Source organism: Corythoichthys intestinalis, chromosome 4 (assembly GCF_030265065.1).
Source record: "Corythoichthys intestinalis isolate RoL2023-P3 chromosome 4, ASM3026506v1, whole genome shotgun sequence".
In the NCBI taxonomy this organism is placed as follows: Eukaryota; Metazoa; Chordata; class Actinopteri; order Syngnathiformes; family Syngnathidae; genus Corythoichthys; species Corythoichthys intestinalis.
The window spans coordinates 5,404,526-5,425,406 of NC_080398.1; the positions used below are offsets into that span (position 1 = coordinate 5,404,526).

A 20,881-nucleotide genomic window follows, 5' to 3' on the forward strand; every position below is an offset into this window, starting at 1 on the left:
CAGCGTCGTTTGTAGCGGCTGTCGGCTGCAGTTTTTGTTTTTGTTTGTTTTTTTTCCACTTCCTCCTCTCCGCACGTGACATCAGCGCGTTGTCCCGCATTAAAAGTAGTCCGAGCAAAACGTGATGCTTAGAGCTGTCAAAATAAACGATTACTCGAGGTGAATAAAATTACTCGGATCAGTTTTTAAACTCGAGTTACTCGAATTGCTCGAGTATTCGTTTCAGCTCTAGTCCTCACAAATACAAGGAAACTGGACCACATTACACCTGTTTTGAAATCGCTACACTGGCTTCCAGTGAGTCAAAGGATAGACTGTAAAATACTACTGCTCGTCTACAAAACACTTAATGGCCTTGGACCAAAATACATGCTTGACTTGTTAGATTCCTATGAGACATCTAGACCCCTAAGGTCGTCTGGAACCGGTCTTCTGCATGTTCCAAGAACAAGAACCAAGCAGGGTGAGGCAGCATTCAGTCACCTCTGGAACAAGTTACCCGAACGTCTGAAGTATGCTCAAACTGTTAGCTCTTTTAAATCAGGGCTAAAAACGCTTTTGTTTAGCACTGCATATCCATAACTGTCTATATATTTTAATCTACCTGCTTTCTATTCCTCTTGTGCTTATCTCCATTGCTGATTTCATTTATTATTAGTAGTAGTAGTTTTTGTTTTATTTTTATTTGTGTTTTATTTTTATTTATTTATTTTTTATTCTGTGATTAAATGCGATCTTTTGTCTTGGTTTTTACGTTGTGTTGATTTAAATGTGATTTTTATGATCTTCATGTGATGTAAAGCACTTTGAATTGCCTTGTGTTGAATTGTGCTATATAAATAAATTTGCCTTGCCTTGCCTTGCCTTGTTGATTTTGGGGTATTTTATGGGTCACTTTATGTTTATTTTGAGTTACAGAACAGGGAACCTGGGAATCACCCAAATAAATAAGCAGTGACTCAAACTAAACAGGAAATGACCTGTAAATGCCCTTAAATCAGGGGTGTCCAAACTTTTTGCAAAAAGGGCCAAATTTGGTGTGGTAAAAATGTGGGGGGCCGACCTTGGCTGACGTCCTTTACGTAGAACAATATATTTAAGCAAATTTTAGCAAGCCATTCTGTGTGTCACATATGCTTTATTATTTTTTTTTAAATGAATACATTTCAACAATCTCAGTTCCACGGAATCTCAATTCCACGGAATCGTTTGGCAGTATATCTAGCCTTTGTGGCGTTCTCTTTCGACTCTCGGGCTCTTGCGAAATACTGCTGCTGTGAAATTAAACTAGCTTCAACTTGCTTCAATTTCTTGCTAATCGCTACGCATCTTCCCTGTAATCTTGTGGTACATGTCAGCGTGTCTTGTTCGGGAACATCGCCTCACATTTTACTCTTTAAAAACGGCGACTGTAGACAGTTGTTGCGTATTTTAGTGAAGAAATAGTCCAATTTCCACCTATCCTTGAAGCGCCAGCCGTCGCAGTCGACTTTCTTTTTTTGTTGATTGTCGCCATTTTAGAAAATTGGGAGTAAAGGGTAACACGGGGGAATGTTGCTTAGAGTGCTGCTGCTTTTTCGTGGGTAAATGAGGAGCAGCATTTAGTGTGTAAGATACTTCATATTCTGGTAGCAGTACTGCTGACCAATTTATTAAGTCTGTGTGCGAGCCAGACGTTATTGATTTTATGACAGAGGCTGGGAGCCGGATGAAATTTGACCACGGGCCGCATTTGGCCCCCGGGCCGGACTTTGGACATTTCTGGCTTAAATGAACATCAAGTGAACTGTAAATGCCCCGAAAACCGGACAGAATGACTGCGAATGCTCTGGTTTCGAATGAACGAACGTTCCCAGTCTAAATACAGTGCCTTGCAAAAGTATTCGGCCCCCTTGAACCTAGCAACCTTTCGCCACATTTCAGGCTTCAAACATAAAGATATAAAATTTTAATTTTTTTGTCAAGAATCAACAACAAGTGGGACACAATCGTGAAGTGGAACAAAATTTATTGGATAATTTAAACTTTTTTAACAAATAAAAAACTGAAAAGTGGGGCGTGCAATATTATTCGGCCCCCTTACGTTAATACTTTGTAGCGCCACCTTTTGCTCCAATTACAGCTGCAAGTCGCTTGGGGTATGTTTCTATCAGTTTTGCACATCGAGAGACTGATCGAGAGTTTTGCCCATTCTTCCTTGCAAAACAGCTCGAGCTCAGTGAGGTTGGATGGAGAGTGTTTGTGAACAGCAGTCTTCAGCTCTTTCCACAGATTCTCGATTGGATTCAGGTCTGGACTTTGACTTGGCCATTCTAACACCTGGATACGTTTATTTTTTAACCATTCCATTGTAGATTTGGCTTTATGTTTTGGATCATTGTCCTGTTGGAAGATAAATCTCCGTCCAAGTCTCAGGTCTTGTGCAGATACCAACAGGTTTTCTTCCAGAATGTTCCTGTATTTGGCTGCATCCATCTTCCCGTCAATTTTGACCATCTTCCCTGTCCCTGCTGAAGAAAAGCAGGCCCAAACCATGATGCTGCCACCACCATGTTTGACAGTGGGGATGGTGTGTTCAGGGTGATGAGCTGTGTTGCTTTTACGCCAAACATATCGTTTTGCATTGTGGCCAAAAAGTTCAATTTTGGTTTCATCTGACCAGAGCACCTTCTTCCACATGTTTGGTGTGTCTCCCAGGTGGCTTGTGGCAAACTTTAAACGAGACTTTTTATGGATATCTTTGAGAAATGGCTTTCTTCTTGCCACTCTTCCATAAAGGCCAGATTTGTGCAGTGTACGACTGATTGTTGTCCTATGGACAGACTCTCCCACCTCATCTGTAGATCTCTGCAGTTCATCCAGAGTGATCATTGGCCTCTTGGCTGCATCTCTGATCAGTTTTCTCCTTGTTTGAGAAGAAAGTTTGGAAGGACGGCCGGGTCTTGGTAGATTTGCAGTGGTCTGATGCTCCTCCCATTTCAATATGATGGCTTGCACAGTGCTCCTTGAGATGTTTAAAGCTTGGGAAATCTTTTTGTATCCAAATCCGGCTTTAAACTTCTCCACAACAGTATCTCGGACCTCCCTGGTGTGTTCCTTGGTTTTCATAATGCTCTCTGCACTTTAAACAGAACCCTGGGACTATCACAGAGCAGGTGCATTTATACGGAGACTTGATTACACACAGGTGGATTCTATTTATCATCATCGGTCATTTAGGACAACATTGGCTCATTCAGAGATCCTCGCTGAACTTCTGGAATGAGTTTGCTGCACTGAAAGTAAAGGGGCCGAATAATATTGCACGCCCCACTTTTCAGTTTTTTATTTGTTAAAAAAGTTAAAATTATCCCAAAAAATGTTGTTCCACTTCACGATTGTGTCCCACTTGTTGTTGATTCTTGACAAAAAAATTAAATTTCATATCTTTATGTTTGAAGCCTGAAATGTGGCGAAAGGTTGCAAGATTCAAGGGGGCCGAATACTTTTGCAAGGCACTGTAGATTGGGCGTTGAGCACTGTTAATGCTGCCATAGAGTTAACTGAGACACTATTTTGGTGGAAGATTTTGGTAGCAACTTGTTGGTTCCTTTTTGTTTTTTAGACATTGACCACTTTTTAAAACGATATCTCGATTCTTAGCAGGCACATATCGATAACCTTTTGGGATACAAAGTATCACTATACATCACCATTTCAATATTTTGTCACACCCCTAGTTTACAGTGTTTAATACAGATGTGTTTCCTTATTTTGTATGTGTGAACTGTAATTCTACGGCGTGTTGTTGACCAATAAACATCTGGACACAACAACTGGAGTCTCATATGTCATTTACACGCACGCGCAAATGTATGCACGCACGCGGTGATAAAACGCAGCCGTCAAAATTACCGCCTTCATTTTTATTTACCTTGCGATAAATGGATTCATTGCATATCGCGACAGGCTTAGCAACTGCAAGAAAACATCTGTTAGTCAGTTAGATGGATTTACGACCCCCCCCCCCTAAAAATTTTCTCATCGGATCTACACAATTCACGTAGGTCACCCCTTTTTGACTCCAAAACGGCGAATTTCGCCGAAAGGTGAGTGATTTTCATGCCTGACTGCTAGTTTGTGGAATTACATATGAGCGATTTGCTCTGAGAATTTAAAATAAGTTAACATTCGTTAGCCTGGTACACCAGACTCAACGCTGTTCCAGCTATTGAGTCTGGCCACCATTCCCACGGAAACAATTTCCAGGGCGGAGCAAGCCACAGCAAACAGACAGCGGAGTGGACCAATCAGCGACGGGCAGACGTGACGTTAGTAAAATGGCGACCGCAGGACGATGGACTTGCGCGCGGAAGTAAACATACGAAGAGAGCGGAGTTTATTCGACATGGCTAGCGCGAGACAGACTGTTGTCAATGACTCGTGTCGATGTGTTTTTGGTCATTTAAAACTGATTTTACCGTGGATTGGAACATATTCTCGGCTCTGCCGTTCACCATCTGTGCTGCTGAAGAGACGACTTTCGACGCGCAAGAGTGACGTTGCTCGTGAAGAACACGTCACGCAAATAAACGAATCTGATTTGTCGATTGATTTTGTATCTGCTCGAAAAGGCCGTTAATGGGATGGTTCCCAGACTATTTCTCTCAGTGTTTGAAAAATACATGGAGAATAGTCTGGCAGAGCCAGGCTAAACATTCGTAGCATTTAAGCTAGCGAAAATTCATTCAATTAATTAATTAAAAGGGCTGCCGAAAACAACACTGGAGCTAATAGTAGTGTAGATGTATTGCGGCGACAAAACACCTTGCGTCGTAGCTGGAAAGCACCATGCTGATAGTGTACGTCACTACCCTCTTCTTATTGTAGTGACTCACGCCCGTGAGCTTTCCTGGAACTCCAAACAACAGGTCTGGAACACAAATACTTACAAATGTAATTACAAACTCACAAAAACAATACGCACATGCATATACTACATGAAAAGAAAACACAAAATACATGAACATTGAAGCAGACATGCACACAACAAACAACACACAAACACACACAAAAAAAAAAAAAAATCAAAATTTTAATCTTTTAGTGTTATTTTTAGGGCTGTCAAACGATTAAAATTTTTAATCGAGTTAATTACAGCTTAAAAATTAATTAATCGTAATTAATCGCAATTAATCGCAATTCAAACCGTCTATAAAATATGCCATATTTTTCTGTAAATTATATATATATTCTGTAAAATAAATTGTTGAAATGGAAAGATAAGACACAAGATGGATATATACATTCAACATACGGTACATAAGGACTGTAGTGGGCATTTCACTCTACTGTCATTTAAATCTGTCTATGCGGTCCTCACTCCGAAGCGTCTACTTTTTCCAAAGCTAGACAGCTAGTGAACGACGCCTTAATAATTCTTCTTCCTTTTTCATCTGATTTATTAATAAAATGGCCTCAAACCATTGTCCTCTTTAGACCGTCGTAAAACTACAAAATAAAAGTACACAAGCATTGCATTAGCAACAACGTTAGCTTAGCACGCTATACAGGTTCACTAAACATAAACAAAAAGCGTCTCATACAAAAAATATAACATTTCGCTTACTAACATAATATGTACATTCTTTACAACAACCATACTTACGGACAAATCTTGTCCAAGGATCATATAAGCACAACATTATCAGCCCGAGACGTCGTGCAGCCATAATGAACTGGTAAGAAAACAATAAACCATGTCGCAAAGCGACCACAAGAGTTCGCTGTTGGACAGCATAAAAAGCCTTGCTGTAAAACTTACCAAAAGGCAGAATACTTTCTGAGCGGGACATGTGCGTTAATTGCGTCAAATATTTTAACGTGATTAATTTAAAAAATTAATTACCAAGCGTTAACGCGGTAATTTTGACAGCCCTAGTTATTTTTTTAATTTCTTTTTTCCCCCCAGAGTTTAGTTTTGAGTGTTTTTAGTGTTATATTAATAGTTAAAAATGAAATAACGTATTGGCCCGAATATAAAACGGTGTTTTTTTGCATTGAAATAAGAGTGAAAAAGAGGGGGTCGTCTTATATTCGCGGTCTAGACATTATACCCATTCACGACGCTAGATGGCGCCAGATATCATTGAAGCAATGTTCTGTCATGACAGATCTCAGCTACTCTCCCCATTCACGACGCTAGATGGCGCCAGATATCATTGAAGCAAGCGATGTTCTGTCATGATAGATCTCAGCTACTCTTTTTAGTTTAACCAGTTTGCATTATTTTATTGCAATGTTTTTCCTTATTCAGATTTGTTTCACGACTACAGTTACAGTTAGATTTCACTTTGATGGGTAATGCAGTTATTGCAATTTTGTTGTTTTATCACAACAGATTGGTTTATTTACATCTCAAAAACCAGAAGTCATTCATTTACGAATGTGTTTGCACTTTACATATTTAAATGTTCAGATATTAAGATTTGAATGAGGCAAAATAACATGCTTTTTCTCTAAAATATATTGTTATAATCATTTGTTTCGGATGTACTGTAATTATTTTCTGTATAAAAATTTGGTGTTCAAAAAGTCTTTTTTTAAACTTGAGTCTTGAAAAAGAAGGGGTCGTCTTATAATCAGGGCCGTCTTATATTCGGGCCAATACGGTACATTCCAAAGGCGTTAGGGATTAGATACATGAAAATAAGAATTAAAAATAAAATACAGGAAATGAAACTGAAAAGTACAACCATAAATCTTGTAAAAACTTGTAAAAACAATAATTCAAAAAGAAAAAAAGAAAGGAAAATTAAACATTGAACATATAATTAAATCCGAAATGATAAAAAAGAGAAAATATAGAAAGTTTCAAATTTCGAAAAATAATAACGCAAAAAAACTTTTTTCGATAAAACTAAAAATAGAATAAAATTAAATTTAAAGTATACAGTTAGTGCCGTAATTTTCGCACTATAAGGCGCACCTGATTATAAGCCGCCACCCACCAAATGTGACAGGAAAACGGCATTTGTTCACAGATAAGCCGCACTGGACTATAAGCCGCAGCTGTCCTCACTGTATTATGGGATATTTACACCAAAAGATAATAACCGGTAACACTTCATTAGATAGAGGCATCATACGATGGTCAGAAGACCAAATGAACCACCATGAAGCTTTGAACCAATTGTTTGCAAAGCTTCATTGCTTCGAGAAGCTTCATTTGGCAATCACTGCTCCCTTGGGGGAGACAGTCAATCTTTTATGCCACCTGTTGTCAACACTGTTGTTGTCCAACATGCCTCCTAGCATGCACTGCAGTGCAACAGATGTAAATAACAAACAAAATACGTTCTTAAATGTTCTGTACTAATTATTTTTCAATTACCGTTCCTGTTCTTTAATTAATTGCTAGTTACGGTATTTGGAAACACTTTATTTGACGGTGGCGCCATAAGACTGTCATTAGACAATTAGACATAATTACGACATGACGCTGTCATGAGCATTAACAAATGCTTATAATAGTTATCATTTAGTTTTATTCGGCAAATTATCTCACTTTGAATGGATTTAAAAGATCCAAGCTGGACATAAATGGAGTTGGTAACATAATTTTCTGGATGACACTTAATGACATCTGTCATAAGCATTCAGTAATGCCCATGATAGTCTCATGTCATAACTATGACGGTGTTATGACAGTCTTATTTTTCCCTCTTCATTTTTGGGCTAGTGCGACTTATACTCAGGTGCCACTTATAGTCCGAAAAATACAGTAGTCACTTTGGTATCAGGGTCATTTGACGCCTTTCTGGTCTTTCTTTATAGCCCAAAAAAAACCCGGGACTTCCAGTGTTAAAGCACATAAAACAAAAACACACAATACAACACCAACCTCTGAGCGTCGCCGAAGTGTGCAGTCCTTTAGGCTCGTGCTTCTGGATGCTCTTTAACGGGTCGGGATCGGCGTCGAAGAGCTCGCGTTGGTTCTTCCAATAGTTGCCGGGCGACACCAGCAGGCATCCGTGCTCCGGCAGCACCGACCGCATTCGCCGCAAACTCGGCAACAGGTCCGCCACCCTCAAACACAGCGACTCCAGACTGCGAAGCCCAGACCCGCTAAACGCCGGGAAGACCACATTGCTTTATTATTTAAGTCACTTGTCAACTATGGAACTGCATCTCCCACCTGTCGCCGTGGACGTGGTTGCGGATGTCGTCCAGCAGGGCGAAGACTCGCCCCAGCGGCGAGCGAAACACGTCCACCGGCACCAGGCTGCTGTCCCACGGCGACACCGCCGCCTTCACCAACACTTGCTGAATGTAGGCCACCGGCGGTCCCTGGTACTAGCAACGTCAACGGCAATTGTTAAACACCTAAAATCAAAGGTCGATCAATATATCGGGCCAATGTATGAACATTTTCTAGGTTGGCTGTCGGCCGATATAATTGGATAAATGTTATGATGACAGCTGCGATGAAAATTTCAGAACCCTCCAATATTTCTAAGTGGGAGAACTTGCAAAATAGCAGGGTGTTCAAATACTTATTTTCTTCACTGTATGTGTCATAGGAAGTGAATGCAACCTACCAGGCTCATAAAGCACTGATGGAAACCCTGATAGGTCACACAAAAATTTGAAAATAAACTTCAGCTACCCAGTCAGGCTGTTCTCCAAGGTCTCCATCAAGTTCGTGGCTGGGAACACTGTAGTCTCGCACATTGGTGCTGAACTCTACGGGACCCGTCCCGGGCAGGGGAAGCCTAAGTAGCGGATAGCTGTCATAAAGAGAGGTGATACATACTTTAATTGATGTGACCAGCTCACGCCAAAGCACTACTTCTCTAATAGCCTGACTAAATACATGTTTGCACTGGATTTGGGATAAAACATCATGTCACACACAAAACGGTTTCAAAACAAAAGTAAAATTTTCAAATAAAAAGAAAATAAATGGCATCACTAGCAATTCAGGAAACAACTGGAACAGTAACTGAAAAAAAATCACAGAACATGAAGTTTCAATGTTATTTACATCTGTTCCTGTCAATTTTGGGTCATTTGTGGGTCACTTCCTGTCAATTTTGGGCCATTTTTGGGTCACTTCTTGTGAATTTTGGGCCATTTGTGGGTCACTTCCTGTCAATTTTGGGCCAGTCCTTGGTCACTTCCTGTCGATTTTGGGCCATTCCTGGGTCACTTTCTGTCGATTTTGGGCCATTCCTGGGTCACATCCTGTCGATTTTGGGGCATGTGAGGGTACACCTCCTGTCGATTTTGGGCCATTCCTAGGTCACTTCCTGTCGATTTTGGGCCATTCCTGGGTCACATCCTGTCGATTTTGGGGCATGTTAGGGTAACTTCTTGTCAATTTTGGGGCATTCGTGGGTCACCTCCTGTCGATTTTGGGGCATTCCTGGGTCACTTCCTGTCGATTTTGGGCCATTCCTGGGTCACTTCCTGTCGATTTTGGGCCATTCCTAGGTCACTTCCTGTCGATTTTGGGGCATTTGTGGGTCACTTCCTGTCAATTTTGGGCCATTCCATTCCTGTTGATTTTGGGCCGTTTGGGGATCACTTCCTGTCGATTTTGGGCCGTTTGTGGATCACTTCCTGTCGATTTTGGGGCCTTTGTGCATCATTTTTTGTCCATGCTGAACATTTGTGGGTCAATTCCTGTCAATTTTGGGCCATTCCTTGATCACTTTCTGTCAATTTTGGGCCGTCTGTGGATCACTTCCTATTGATTTTGGACCATTACTTCGTCACTTCCTATCGATTTTGGGTCATTTGTGGCTCACTTCCTGTCAATTTTGGGCCATTTGTGTGTCACTTCCTGTCAATTTTGGGTCATTTGTAGGTCACTTCCTGTTGATTTTGGGCCATTTGTAGGTGACTTCCTGTTGATTTTGGGCCATTCCTGGGTCACTTTCTGTCGATTTTGGGCCATTCCTGGGTCACTTTCTGTTGATTTTGGGACATTCCTGGGTCACTTCCTGTCGATTTTGGGCCATTCCTGGGTCACTTCCTGTCGATTTTGGGCCATTCTTTGGTCACTTCCTGTCAATTTCGGGGCATTCCTTGGTCACTTGTCGATTTTGGGCCATTCTTTGGTCACTTCCTGTCAATTTCGGGGCATTAATGAGTCACTTCCTGTCAATTTGGGGCATTAGTGGGTCACTCTCAATAGAATCTGGGCATTAGTAGGTCACTTCCTGTCAATTTTGTGTCATTGGTGTGTCACTTCCTGTCAATTTTTGGGCATTAATGGGTGAATCCGGTCAGTTTTGGGGCATTAATGAGTCACTTCCTGTTGATTTTGTGGCAACTTGTTGGAATTTTTTCGTTTTTAAACAGTGACACCTTTTTAAACCGATATATCGATTCTTGGTGGGAGCATATCAGTAACGTTTTGCGATACTAAGTATCAAGATACATCGCTATTTTGATATTATGTCCCACACCTAGTGTTGTGGCAGAGGTTGTCGGTCTGAGCAGTAATGGTCAAATGAAGCTTGTTGAAGCTTTTGCAGCCAATTGATTCAAAGCTTCACGGTGGTTCATTTGCTCTCAAGTGGTCTAGAAGACCAAGAGGCCTAAAGAGTTGAGAATTCTATGTCTACTTCTTATTGAGAAAACAATGGCTGGATGTGAACGCTCATCTTCCAATGCCATTGACGGCGCCCGACGTCCAATCCATTTTGACTAGTCACGGAATGGCCGCCAGTGAGTTAGCCTAGTACGCACCAGCAGGTGAGGATGCTGACTGAGGTGAAGAGGATGATGGGCACCGGGTAGGTTGCGCACAACAGTCCGTGGCGGTAGAAAGCCGCCGAGATCTTCTCCCTCAGCCGCTCGCGCAGCATCGCGGCGGTGGGCGGCGTCAACTCCCGGCCATCGGAGTGGGCGGGGCGGCGGCCGAGCAGGCGCCGCGGGACATTAACGGTCCTGCGTGAGAAAATTCAAACGGATGAGCAGACATTTAAAGTGACAATCATCATTGAAAGCGATATTGCAGTTTGTGTTGCAACCGATACCGACGTATCGGTACCGATACGGCACTAAAGTAACATGATCGGTATCGGGGAGGAGCCTGCTAAGATACTATTTCTGAAGGAACTGCAATAGTAGCTTTGCTGCAATGGTTGGTGTATCGGGTCACTTCCTGTTTATGTAGAGTCATTTCAGAGCCACTTCCTGTTGTTATTGGGTCACTTCCTGTTGATCTGGGGTATTTTAGGATCACTTCCTGTTGATTTTGGGGCATTTAGGGGTCATCTTCTGTTTATTTGGGTCACTTCCTGTTGATTGTGGGGCATTTAGGGGTCATCTTCTGTTTATTTGGGCCACTTCCTGTTGATTTTCAGACATTTCTGGGCCACTTCCTGTTGGTATTGGGTTACTTCCTGTTGATCTGGGTTATTGTCGAATTACTTCTAGTTGAGTTTTGGGCATTAAGGGGTCATTTTCTTTTTATTTTGAGTCACTTCCTATTTATTTTGAAGCATTTCAGGGCCACTTCCTTTTGTTATCTGGTCATTTCCTGTTGATATGGGGTGTTTTAAGATCACTTCCTGTAGATTTTTGGGGATGTATGGGTCACCTGTTTATTTGGCTCACTTCCTGTTGATTTTTAGGCATTTTGTGCCACTTCCTGTTGGTACCGTGTCACTTCCTGTTGATTTTTGGGCATTTAGGGGTCATTTTTTGTTTAGTTTGAGTAACTTCCTGTTTATTTCGAGTCATTTTGGGGCCACTTCCTCTTATTATGGGGTCACTTCCTGTTGGTCTGGAGTATTTTAGGATTACTTCCTGTTGAATTTTGGGCATTTAGGGATCATTAAGTGTTTATTTTGGGACACTTCCTGTTGATTTTCAGGGATTTCAGGGCCACCTCCTGTTGTTATCGGGTCACTTCCTGTTGATCTGGTGTATTATAGAATTACTTCCTGTTGATTTTTGGGCATTTAGGGGTCATTTTCTGTTTGAGTCACCTGTTTATTTTGAGGCATTTCAAGGCCACTTCCTCTTGGTATCTGGTCACTTCCTGTTGATCTGTGTTATTATAGAATTACTTCTACTTGAGTTTTGGGCATTTAGGGGGTCATCGTCAGTTTATTTGGGTCACTTCCTGCGATTTTCAAGCATTTCTGGGCCACTTCCTGTTGTTATCAGGTCACTTCCTGTTGATCGAGTATTTTAGGATCACTTCCTGTTGATTTTTGGGCATTTAGGGGTCATTTTCTGCTTATTTTTAGTCACTTCCTGTCGATTTTCAAGCATTTCGGGGCCATTTCCTGTTGTTATCGGGTCACTTTGAGCATTTAGAGGTCACTTCCTGTATATATTGGCGTCACTTCCTTTCAATATGGGGATATTCCGCGGTCACCTCCAGTTGATTTGGGGTATTTAAAGGTCACTTCCTGTTGATTTTCAGGCATTTCAGGATTACTTCCTCTTGATCTCGGGTCACTTCCTGTTGCTGTTTGGGCATTTAGAGGTCACTCACTGTTGATATTGTGTCACTTCCTTTTTAGATGGGGATTTTTCGGGGTCACTTCCTGTTTATCTTTGGGCATTGAGGTCACTTCTTGTTTATGATGGGTCACTTCCTTTTAATATGGGGATACTTTGGGGGCACTTCCTGTTGATCTGGGGTATCTAAGGGTCATTTCCTGTTGATTTTTCCGGCATTTTGGGTAACTTCCCACTTCTATCAGGTGACTTCCTGTTGATTTGGGGTATTTAAGGGTCACTTCCTGTTGATCTTTGGGTATTTAGAGGCCATTTCCTGTTTATGTTGGGTCACTTCCTTTTTATATGGTTATATTCCAGGGTCACTTCCTGTTGATCTGGGGTATTTAACGGTCACTTCCTGTTGATTTTCAGGCATTTTGGTTAACTTCACATTTCTATCGGTTCACTTCCTGTTGATTTGGGGTATTTAAGGGTCACTTCCTGTTTATTTTTAGTTACTTACTGTACATTTGATCATTTCCTGTGTCTCTTATATTCTGATGATTTGGGGGCATTTCATGATCACTTCCGGTACATTTTGGGTTACTTCCTGTTAATTTCAAAGTGCAATTTTTTAGTAGAAAAACACTGCCAGTCCTCTCATTTTAAAGTACTTATGGGTCACTTATTGTTTATTTTGGATCGTTTCCTGTTGATTTCAGGGCATTTCTGGGAAATTTCCAATTTATTGATCCCTTCCAATTCATTCTGGGGCATTTCCAGGTCACTTCCTGTTACTCGAAAGATTTCTGCCAGCCCCTCCCAGTCATTCGTTGTCAGTGGCCGATTTTGATTTCAAGTTAGCGTGTCGCTATTAATAGCCGGCACAGTAAACAACGCGACCGCCACAATGGCCTCCTTTGAGGTGTGTATTTGCTCGGCGTACACGTGGGGCGCGGCATGCCCGTGTCCGCATTCCTGATTAGACAAAAGAGCGTGAGAATGAACTTTCATCACCAGTGTGAGTTTGATGGCCTGCTGAGGTTTCTTGTCGTTCAAAGCGTGTCCCCGCTGACTTTCACTGCTTATGCTAACAACGTGACGGCGAACAGAGAAGACAATCGCTTAGGGTTGAGCACTAATATTATTTTTGTGGATGTTGTCGGTACAAGATCATGCTAGGTTTGTGGTTTCTTGGCAAGTGAGGAACTGTGTTATAATGGTATTTGTTGAATCACCTGTGCTAAAGCTAGCAACACAAATAAATATGGACAACATTGTCACACAACCACTCAAACTGAAAACTATTAAAACACTAGGGCTGGGTGATATAAAATGGTAGTCAACGCTGATTAGCTCAATGCTAACAATCAATGAAAACCCCATAAAGGAGCTAACAATAGCATCAGTGTCACAATGCAGAGAGACAATGAAATGGTATACCGGTACCTGTGTTGTACCATATGACAATATTTGTACGATATAAAACTCTCTATCGACATTTTAGATATCCAATTGGCTCCCGCTGCTAACCGTACATGAGTAATGCATGTAAGACAAATAGCAACACATATAAACTACATCACAATGCGTTTCAATAGTACTACCTTTTTTTTTTTTTTTTTTAAATCCACAAAATCAAGGCGTACAAAAGCTGTACACATTTTTTGCCAAAAACCTACAGTTCTACCAAAATATCATTCATATCTAATGAACCCTTTCATTTCTACCGGGAAAAAAAATGAGCCAATATCAACAAAACATGCCCTGAAAAAGCGCCAAATACTAGAGGAAGTGACCCAGGAATGCACAAAAACCACAAGTGTTGAAAAATGATAGGAAAATGAAAAGAAAAAGTGATAAAAGCGTAATATAATCAAGGGAAAAAAACACAAAAACTGTAATTAAAAACAAAAACAAAAAAAACATGGAAAATGTAAAAAAAAAAAAAAAAAAAAAAAAAAAGTGACAAAAGGTAAAAAATCTGGCGAAAACAACAACAAAAACAACAAAAATGCAAAAAACTGCCAAAACACAAAAACTGCAATTGAAAAAAAACATGGAGAAAAAAAGACACAAAACATGGGAAATGTGGAAAAAGGTTAAAAAAAAAAAAAAAAAGTCCTGAAAAACAGCAGGAACAAAAAACAAAACTGAAGAATAAAATGCAAAACCACCATAAAACTCCAAAGGATACAAAAACTGAAAAACCATTAAAAAAAAAACAAAATAAATGAATAAATAAACAAATACATAAATTAATTTAAAAAAAAAAACATTTATGACTCAAAAACACGTGATAAAAAAAAGTCCTGCGTATAAACAATGCAAAAAAACTGCAAGAAAAAACACAAAACTGCAAAAACAGTAAAATAAATAAATAAATAAATAAAAAACAATACTTTTGTGAAAAATCAAAAAACAAAAATGGTAAAAAAAAAAAAAAAACAGTATTTTTGCGAAAAATCAAAAACCATGGAAAATGCAAAAGTGACAAAAGGTAAAAAAAAAAAATCCTGCTAAAACTGAAAAAAATACTCATAACTGTGAAAAACTGCCAAAACACAAAAACTGTATTTCAAGAAACATGAAAAAAGATACAAAATTATTGCAAAAGAAAAAAAAAAATCGAAATACCATGAAAAAGGTAGGAAGGTAAAAAAACAAAACTGAAAAACAGCAAAAACAAGAAACCCAAAATAACCGCAAAACTGCAAAATATCATGCAAAACTGCAAAAAACTCCAAAGAACACAAAAAAAACTGACGCAAAAACTCAAAAACCTCAAAAAAAAAAACAAAAAACAAAAACAAAAAACAAAAAAAAAACAACAACAAAAAAAAAATCGCGAAATATCATGGAAAATGCAAAATCCCTTACAAAAAGGGGGGGGGGCAACTAATAGTCCTGCATAAAAACAACGTAAAAAAAATTGCCAAAAAATGAAAAGCAAAATTACGGGGAAAAAACTAAAAGAAACAACGCGAAAAATCAAAACACCATTGATACCCTTTTAGCCTTTATAGGGCACTCATTGGGTGCCAATAACAATCGTTACTAGAGCTGGGAATCTTTGGGCACCTAACGATTCGATTACGATTACGATTCAGAGGCTCCGATTCGATTATAAAACGATTATTGATGCACCCCCTCCTTTTTTTTTTTTAATGTTTTGTACATTAGTTCCAAAACTGTTCAAAAATCCTCGCAGGCTAAACCAAACTACTATTTCAGTATCAAGCTAACATATAACAGTAAACAAATATACAAAAATAACAGTAAATAAAAAACTCCAGTCCCCATTCTGTATCAGCAGCTTTAAACTACATTTAATTAATGTTGTGAATCAACTGTTACAGTTGTTAAAATTGCTCCCGTTATTCCATAATTTCCCTTCTGACTACTTTTGTCAACGTTTTAACACTATTTCATCATTTAAAGATAGATTCAAGACAAGATTCTGCTGATTTAGGAGTATTTTAGATAAAAACTTAATTAGGTTCGCTACAACAGAGCTTTCTAGAGAGGTCTACTGCTTTAAGATGGCGGCTGTTTACTTACGCCGGAAAGTCTGTCATTTCACATCTCTCTTCAATAATACATGGTCTAACACCGAAGTCCTCTGTCATTTTGCATCTAGTTCTACATATATATGACATCTACTGTAGCTGTATGTTTGTAGCCACTAGCAACTGGGCGTTCTTTGTAGCGGCTGTCAGCCGCAGTCAGGTATGACTGTTTTTTTTTTTATCTAGCGGCATGAGTTGAACATGGTATTTACTCTCGGTCCGTTCCTCATTGCGTCCCAAAGACCGCGCTGACTGTGTTTTACTTCCGATTTACCTGGTATAATTCAATAATCGGAATTTGGATATTTGTGAACCGTTCTCGAATCTTCCACGGCCGAATCGCGAATAATCTGAGAATCGGAAATTTTGCACGCCTCTAATCGTTACCATCGTCTATCGCCGTTAATAACAGCCGATGTGTCAATCAATCGCTAGTGAATTAGTCTACAAATCTCCTCAATCTAACGCAACTGCTCTGGTACATCAACTTCATAAAACAATTTCGAAAATTACTTGAAATATGAACACTAACATTGCATGAACATTACATAATTTACATAAAACAACAACAACCTTACCTCCTGTCAACCACGCTTCCTAAAATGGCAGCCCTGAAGTCATGTCCAGGTTTCAGCAGCATGACTATTCACGTAATCATGAGCGTCATTAAGTAATCTATGGCTGTTGTGCGTTTGTGAGCCTCGTCGGATGTTCTGCGGCGAGCGAGGCCACCCTGCAATACTTGACAGTGATTTATTTCCGTCTATTAATCATTAAACACTCCCACGGCACGCTCGACTGACTGACTGTACAATGAGTTCACCGACATTTCAACACTCTCACCAAGTGCTGCACAATATGACAATAAATATCGCCAAAACGATTAAAAAAAACTATCATCGCTGTAAATTGACCTGTTGCTGCAATGCACATTTTGGCCAGCAGATAGGCCCAAAGTTGCGCTAACTTTCAACATTGCTAGGGATTCCATATTCCGTAGTAGTACCACCAATAGACCTCAAGATGTCCCTATCTTGGCCTACCGTGCGCGAGTAATGCATGTGAGACAATTGTGAATAGCAACACATATTTCACACTTAACACAGACAATACATTTCGTTAAAAAATTATTAACGATATTATAACTAGCATTGTCCCGATCATATATACCAGCAGCCGGTTTTAAGTCCGAGTCACCTAATAAGATCTGCCAATACCGAGTATTCGGGGTGTAGGGCTTCAGCTCTCGATTATTTTAGTGGTTGATTAATCGATGGACTAGTTAGTTCGAATAATCGAGTAATCGGATAAGTAACATACATTAAAATACCTGCGCGGAGTCTCAAACGGTATAAAAAATAAATAAATAAACAAGGATCTAAGTACAACAAAAGATCAATTGGCTAACTTACATAGCAAAAGTTTGCTAGCTTAAATGCTATAAAATGTTAACTTTTTTTTTTTTTTTTTTTAACAATGCTCTTAGCAAATGGTTTAAACACATATTCCCACAAAAAACGGCTAAATATACCTATGGACTAAATTACAAATACATTAAAAAAAACATTAGCTCAAACAAAAACTTAGCTTATATTGGTCCTAACAGGGAGCAGGTGGACTCAGCCATGTGAAATGAGTTGTGTCACATTCACTGTCGCCACTAAAGGGCAGTGTTTCCGCCCATATCAATAAAATGCAATAAAATACAAACACTTTCAAAACAAAACATTCCAACGCCACTGTAACTCGATTAATCGTTGAGGTGCTATCGGGATGGTACCTCCCGATACGATTTGCGATAGGATCACAAAACTGATTCTCTCACAATATGTTGATACATCAATTACCGATACACATGTCAGGAAATCATTCTACGTTATACTACGATAAAATGTGTTTTTATTAACTTATCGCCTGCCATTGACGGCGCTATGGATTTAGACGTCTAACGCTGTCAATGACACACGATGAGTTAAAATATCGGTTTTCATGCAGAGGCAGTGGCGATTTTAGGGGTGGGACCACAGGGGCACTGGCCCCACCTCTAATTTGAATAGCCCCTAATCCCATTTTAGTACAAAGCACAACAATCGGCAAATCCTTCTTTTCTGAAGTGAGAGAAAATGAAATCATGTTGTTTCGAGACTCGAACGGTGTCAAATGTATAGCCCGTGAGCCGGAAGCGGCCCGTCTGTGGGTCGAATTCGGTCTGCAGGGTTGTTCTGCCTGAACACATATTGGATAATCTACGTATTGCCTTGTCGAAAACAAACACTGAACAAAAATGGCAGCGACACTTGGCCCCTGAGGGTTACATGTGGCCCCCTCTAGGCCCCTGTTTCCGAAAAATCCTAGAACCGCCACTGTGCTGATGCGAATCATGCAAAGCAAACCAGAAGTTTAACCAAACTATTCTGCAACCATGTCTTTATGTGTAATAATGTGTAAAATGTCTTGTTATCGTATGCTTTTTTGTCATTATTATTTCCTTAAATTCCACCAGCAATTCGATTTTATGAACCTTCCGTCATGCTACTGTAACGTTATAAACCAGTATGTAACGAATTCCCCGTCAAAACTGTTAAATCAGACGTAAACAGGAAAACCTTGACGCAAATAATAACAAAAACGCCGAACCTAATTCCGAAAAAATGTTTGAAAGACTGAGCGTCGAGTAGGAAAGTTTGTCTCTTGACAAGCCTTAGCATTAGCATGTTAGCTCGTCAGAGGACACCACGCTTAATCTGGCCGGAAAGCAGGACCACAATATCCCTTAAAGTCACATTAAGTGAGGTTGCGTGACAGGAAAATCCATTTCGTTACATTCCACGGCTTTACAACATTAATATTTGCCAGCTACGTTAGCATTTGAACGCTAAGAAGCGGTTAGCCGCATCTTTAGCATCAACTCATCACATGGGCGAAGCATAGTAAGCATGTACAAACATCTTCAACCACAAAAAAAAATACAAAAAAATACTGTCATAAATCACGGCATAAAAATAAAATAAAATATAGCGAATAAATTCGAGATTATTTCACGTTCCTTATATTACATAATGTTTTAATGCGGTTAAACGTATTTACTTTCAGGCATTGAAGCATTATAAAGTGCGTAGAAAGTGTCTTTAAATGTTTTTTTTTTTTTAAAACAATTTTTAAAAAGCAAATTAATTTGAAAACGTGTGAAACGCAATACAAAACGATTGGATACTGAAGTTGACACATTTATCCATCAATTGCACGAATAATACATGAACAAATCAACTGAAGTCAAACTTTCACCAATCACTATATAATACGACTTTAATTATCTTGTAATTATCGTGCAACATCATCACATCACTTAATGAACAGTGTTCCTCCGTAAAGTACAACAAAAACAAAAACAAAACTGGTCACCAAGCAGCGAGCGGCTCGAAGCTGCAGCACTTGCCTGGAAAAACGTCACGGTTTCCCCGCAGCAACCTCTGCGGTGCTCCTCCTCCTGGATGCCTGGAATAGTGTCAAATGGTCGGGAGAGGCGGCTAAATATTCCTTGGCATTTTCCTTTTTTTCATTTTAAGTGGTCCACAAGGCTGACCTGTTCTACCTGAGAGTCCACAAAAGCTTCACGCGAGGTTGTCAGAGCCATAGATATCGCATATAATCGCATTTGATGCGAAAGTCTGAGTCGCCGGCGTCAGTAAAGCAGCGGCCATCTTGAAGCAGTGGACTTCTTTGGCGGGCTCTACTGCAGTGACTCGATGTGGCTATATGTGATATTTGATACATGAATTTAGAGCAATGTGATATTTTTATCAGCTTAAAAAAACATTTAAATGTGACCCAAATGTATGAAAAATTATGCTGGCATTTTTTTGTTTAGGCTCCCAAGTTTAAATGATATTAATCAGCTGTCAAAGAATGATTTCACGTGTTGATAGCAAAATTTTCCACAAGAACCAATTCATTTCCTGTACATTTTGTATAGTTTCCAGTTTATTTTAAGGCATTTCTGGGTCACTTCCTGTTTGTTGGTCAATTCCTGTTGATTTTAAGGCATTTCCAGTCACTTCTTGTTGATTTTAGATCACTTTCTATTGGTTTTGGGTCCATTTCTAATGGTTTTTGGGGAATTCTTGAGTTACTTCCTGTTGATTTTAGGGCATTGTGGGGTCACTTCCTGTTTATTGGTCTGTTATGGCTGATTTTGGGGCATTTCCAGGTCACCTTCTGTTGGTTTTGATTCACTTTCTGATGGTTTTTGGGGCATTCTTGAGTCATTTCCTGTTTATTTGGGGCCATTCGGGGTCACTTCCTTTTAATTGGTCTGTTCTGGCTGATTTGGGGGGCATATCCTGGTCACTTTCTGTTGATTTTGAGTCAGTTTCTGATTATTTGGAGGAATTCCTTCATCGCTTCCTGTACATTTTGGGTCACTTCCTGTTGGTTTAAGGGCATTCTGGGGTCACTTCCTGTTTCTTGGTCTGTTATGGCTGATTTTGGGGCATTTTCAGGTCACTTTCTGTTGGTTTTGATAGTTTCTAATGATTTTGGGGACTTTCTGGATAACTTCCTGTCCATTTTGGGTCACCTCATGTTTATTGGTGTATTATGGCTGATTTTGGAGGTTTCCAGGTCACTTTCTGATGATTTTGAGTCACTTACTGATGATTTCGGGAATTCCTGGGTCACTTCCTGTACATTTTGGTTCACTTCCTGTTGATTTTTCGGCATTCTGGAGTCCTTTCTTGTTTATTGGTCTGTTGTGGCTGATTTGGGGGCATTTCCAGGTCACTTTCTGATGGTTTTGAGTCACTCATCTGATGATTTTAGGGAATTCCTGGATCATTTCCTGTAAATTTTGGGTCACTTCCTATATA

General features: G+C 39.8%; 1 protein-coding gene across 4 annotated transcripts in view; it reads right to left on the reverse strand.

The window, feature by feature from the left end:
• The window catches only part of scap (SREBF chaperone), a 58,771-nt gene extending 39,126 nt beyond the window's left edge, over window positions 1-19,645 (reverse strand). Inside the window, exons 1-6 of one of the 4 annotated variants that reach the window (XM_057835030.1) lie at window positions 19,453-19,645; window positions 10,738-10,938; window positions 8,648-8,768; window positions 8,177-8,334; window positions 7,883-8,106; window positions 4,807-4,912 (exon numbers count right to left, since the gene is read on the reverse strand). In XM_057835030.1, coding sequence (XP_057691013.1) covers window positions 4,807-4,912; window positions 7,883-8,106; window positions 8,177-8,334; window positions 8,648-8,768; window positions 10,738-10,856 — 728 coding nt within the window. In that variant the 5' untranslated portion in view covers window positions 10,857-10,938; window positions 19,453-19,645. The other 3 variants (XM_057835028.1, XM_057835032.1, XM_057835031.1) reach the window with 3 other exon arrangements.
• Between the last annotated feature and the right edge of the window lie 1,236 nt (window positions 19,646-20,881).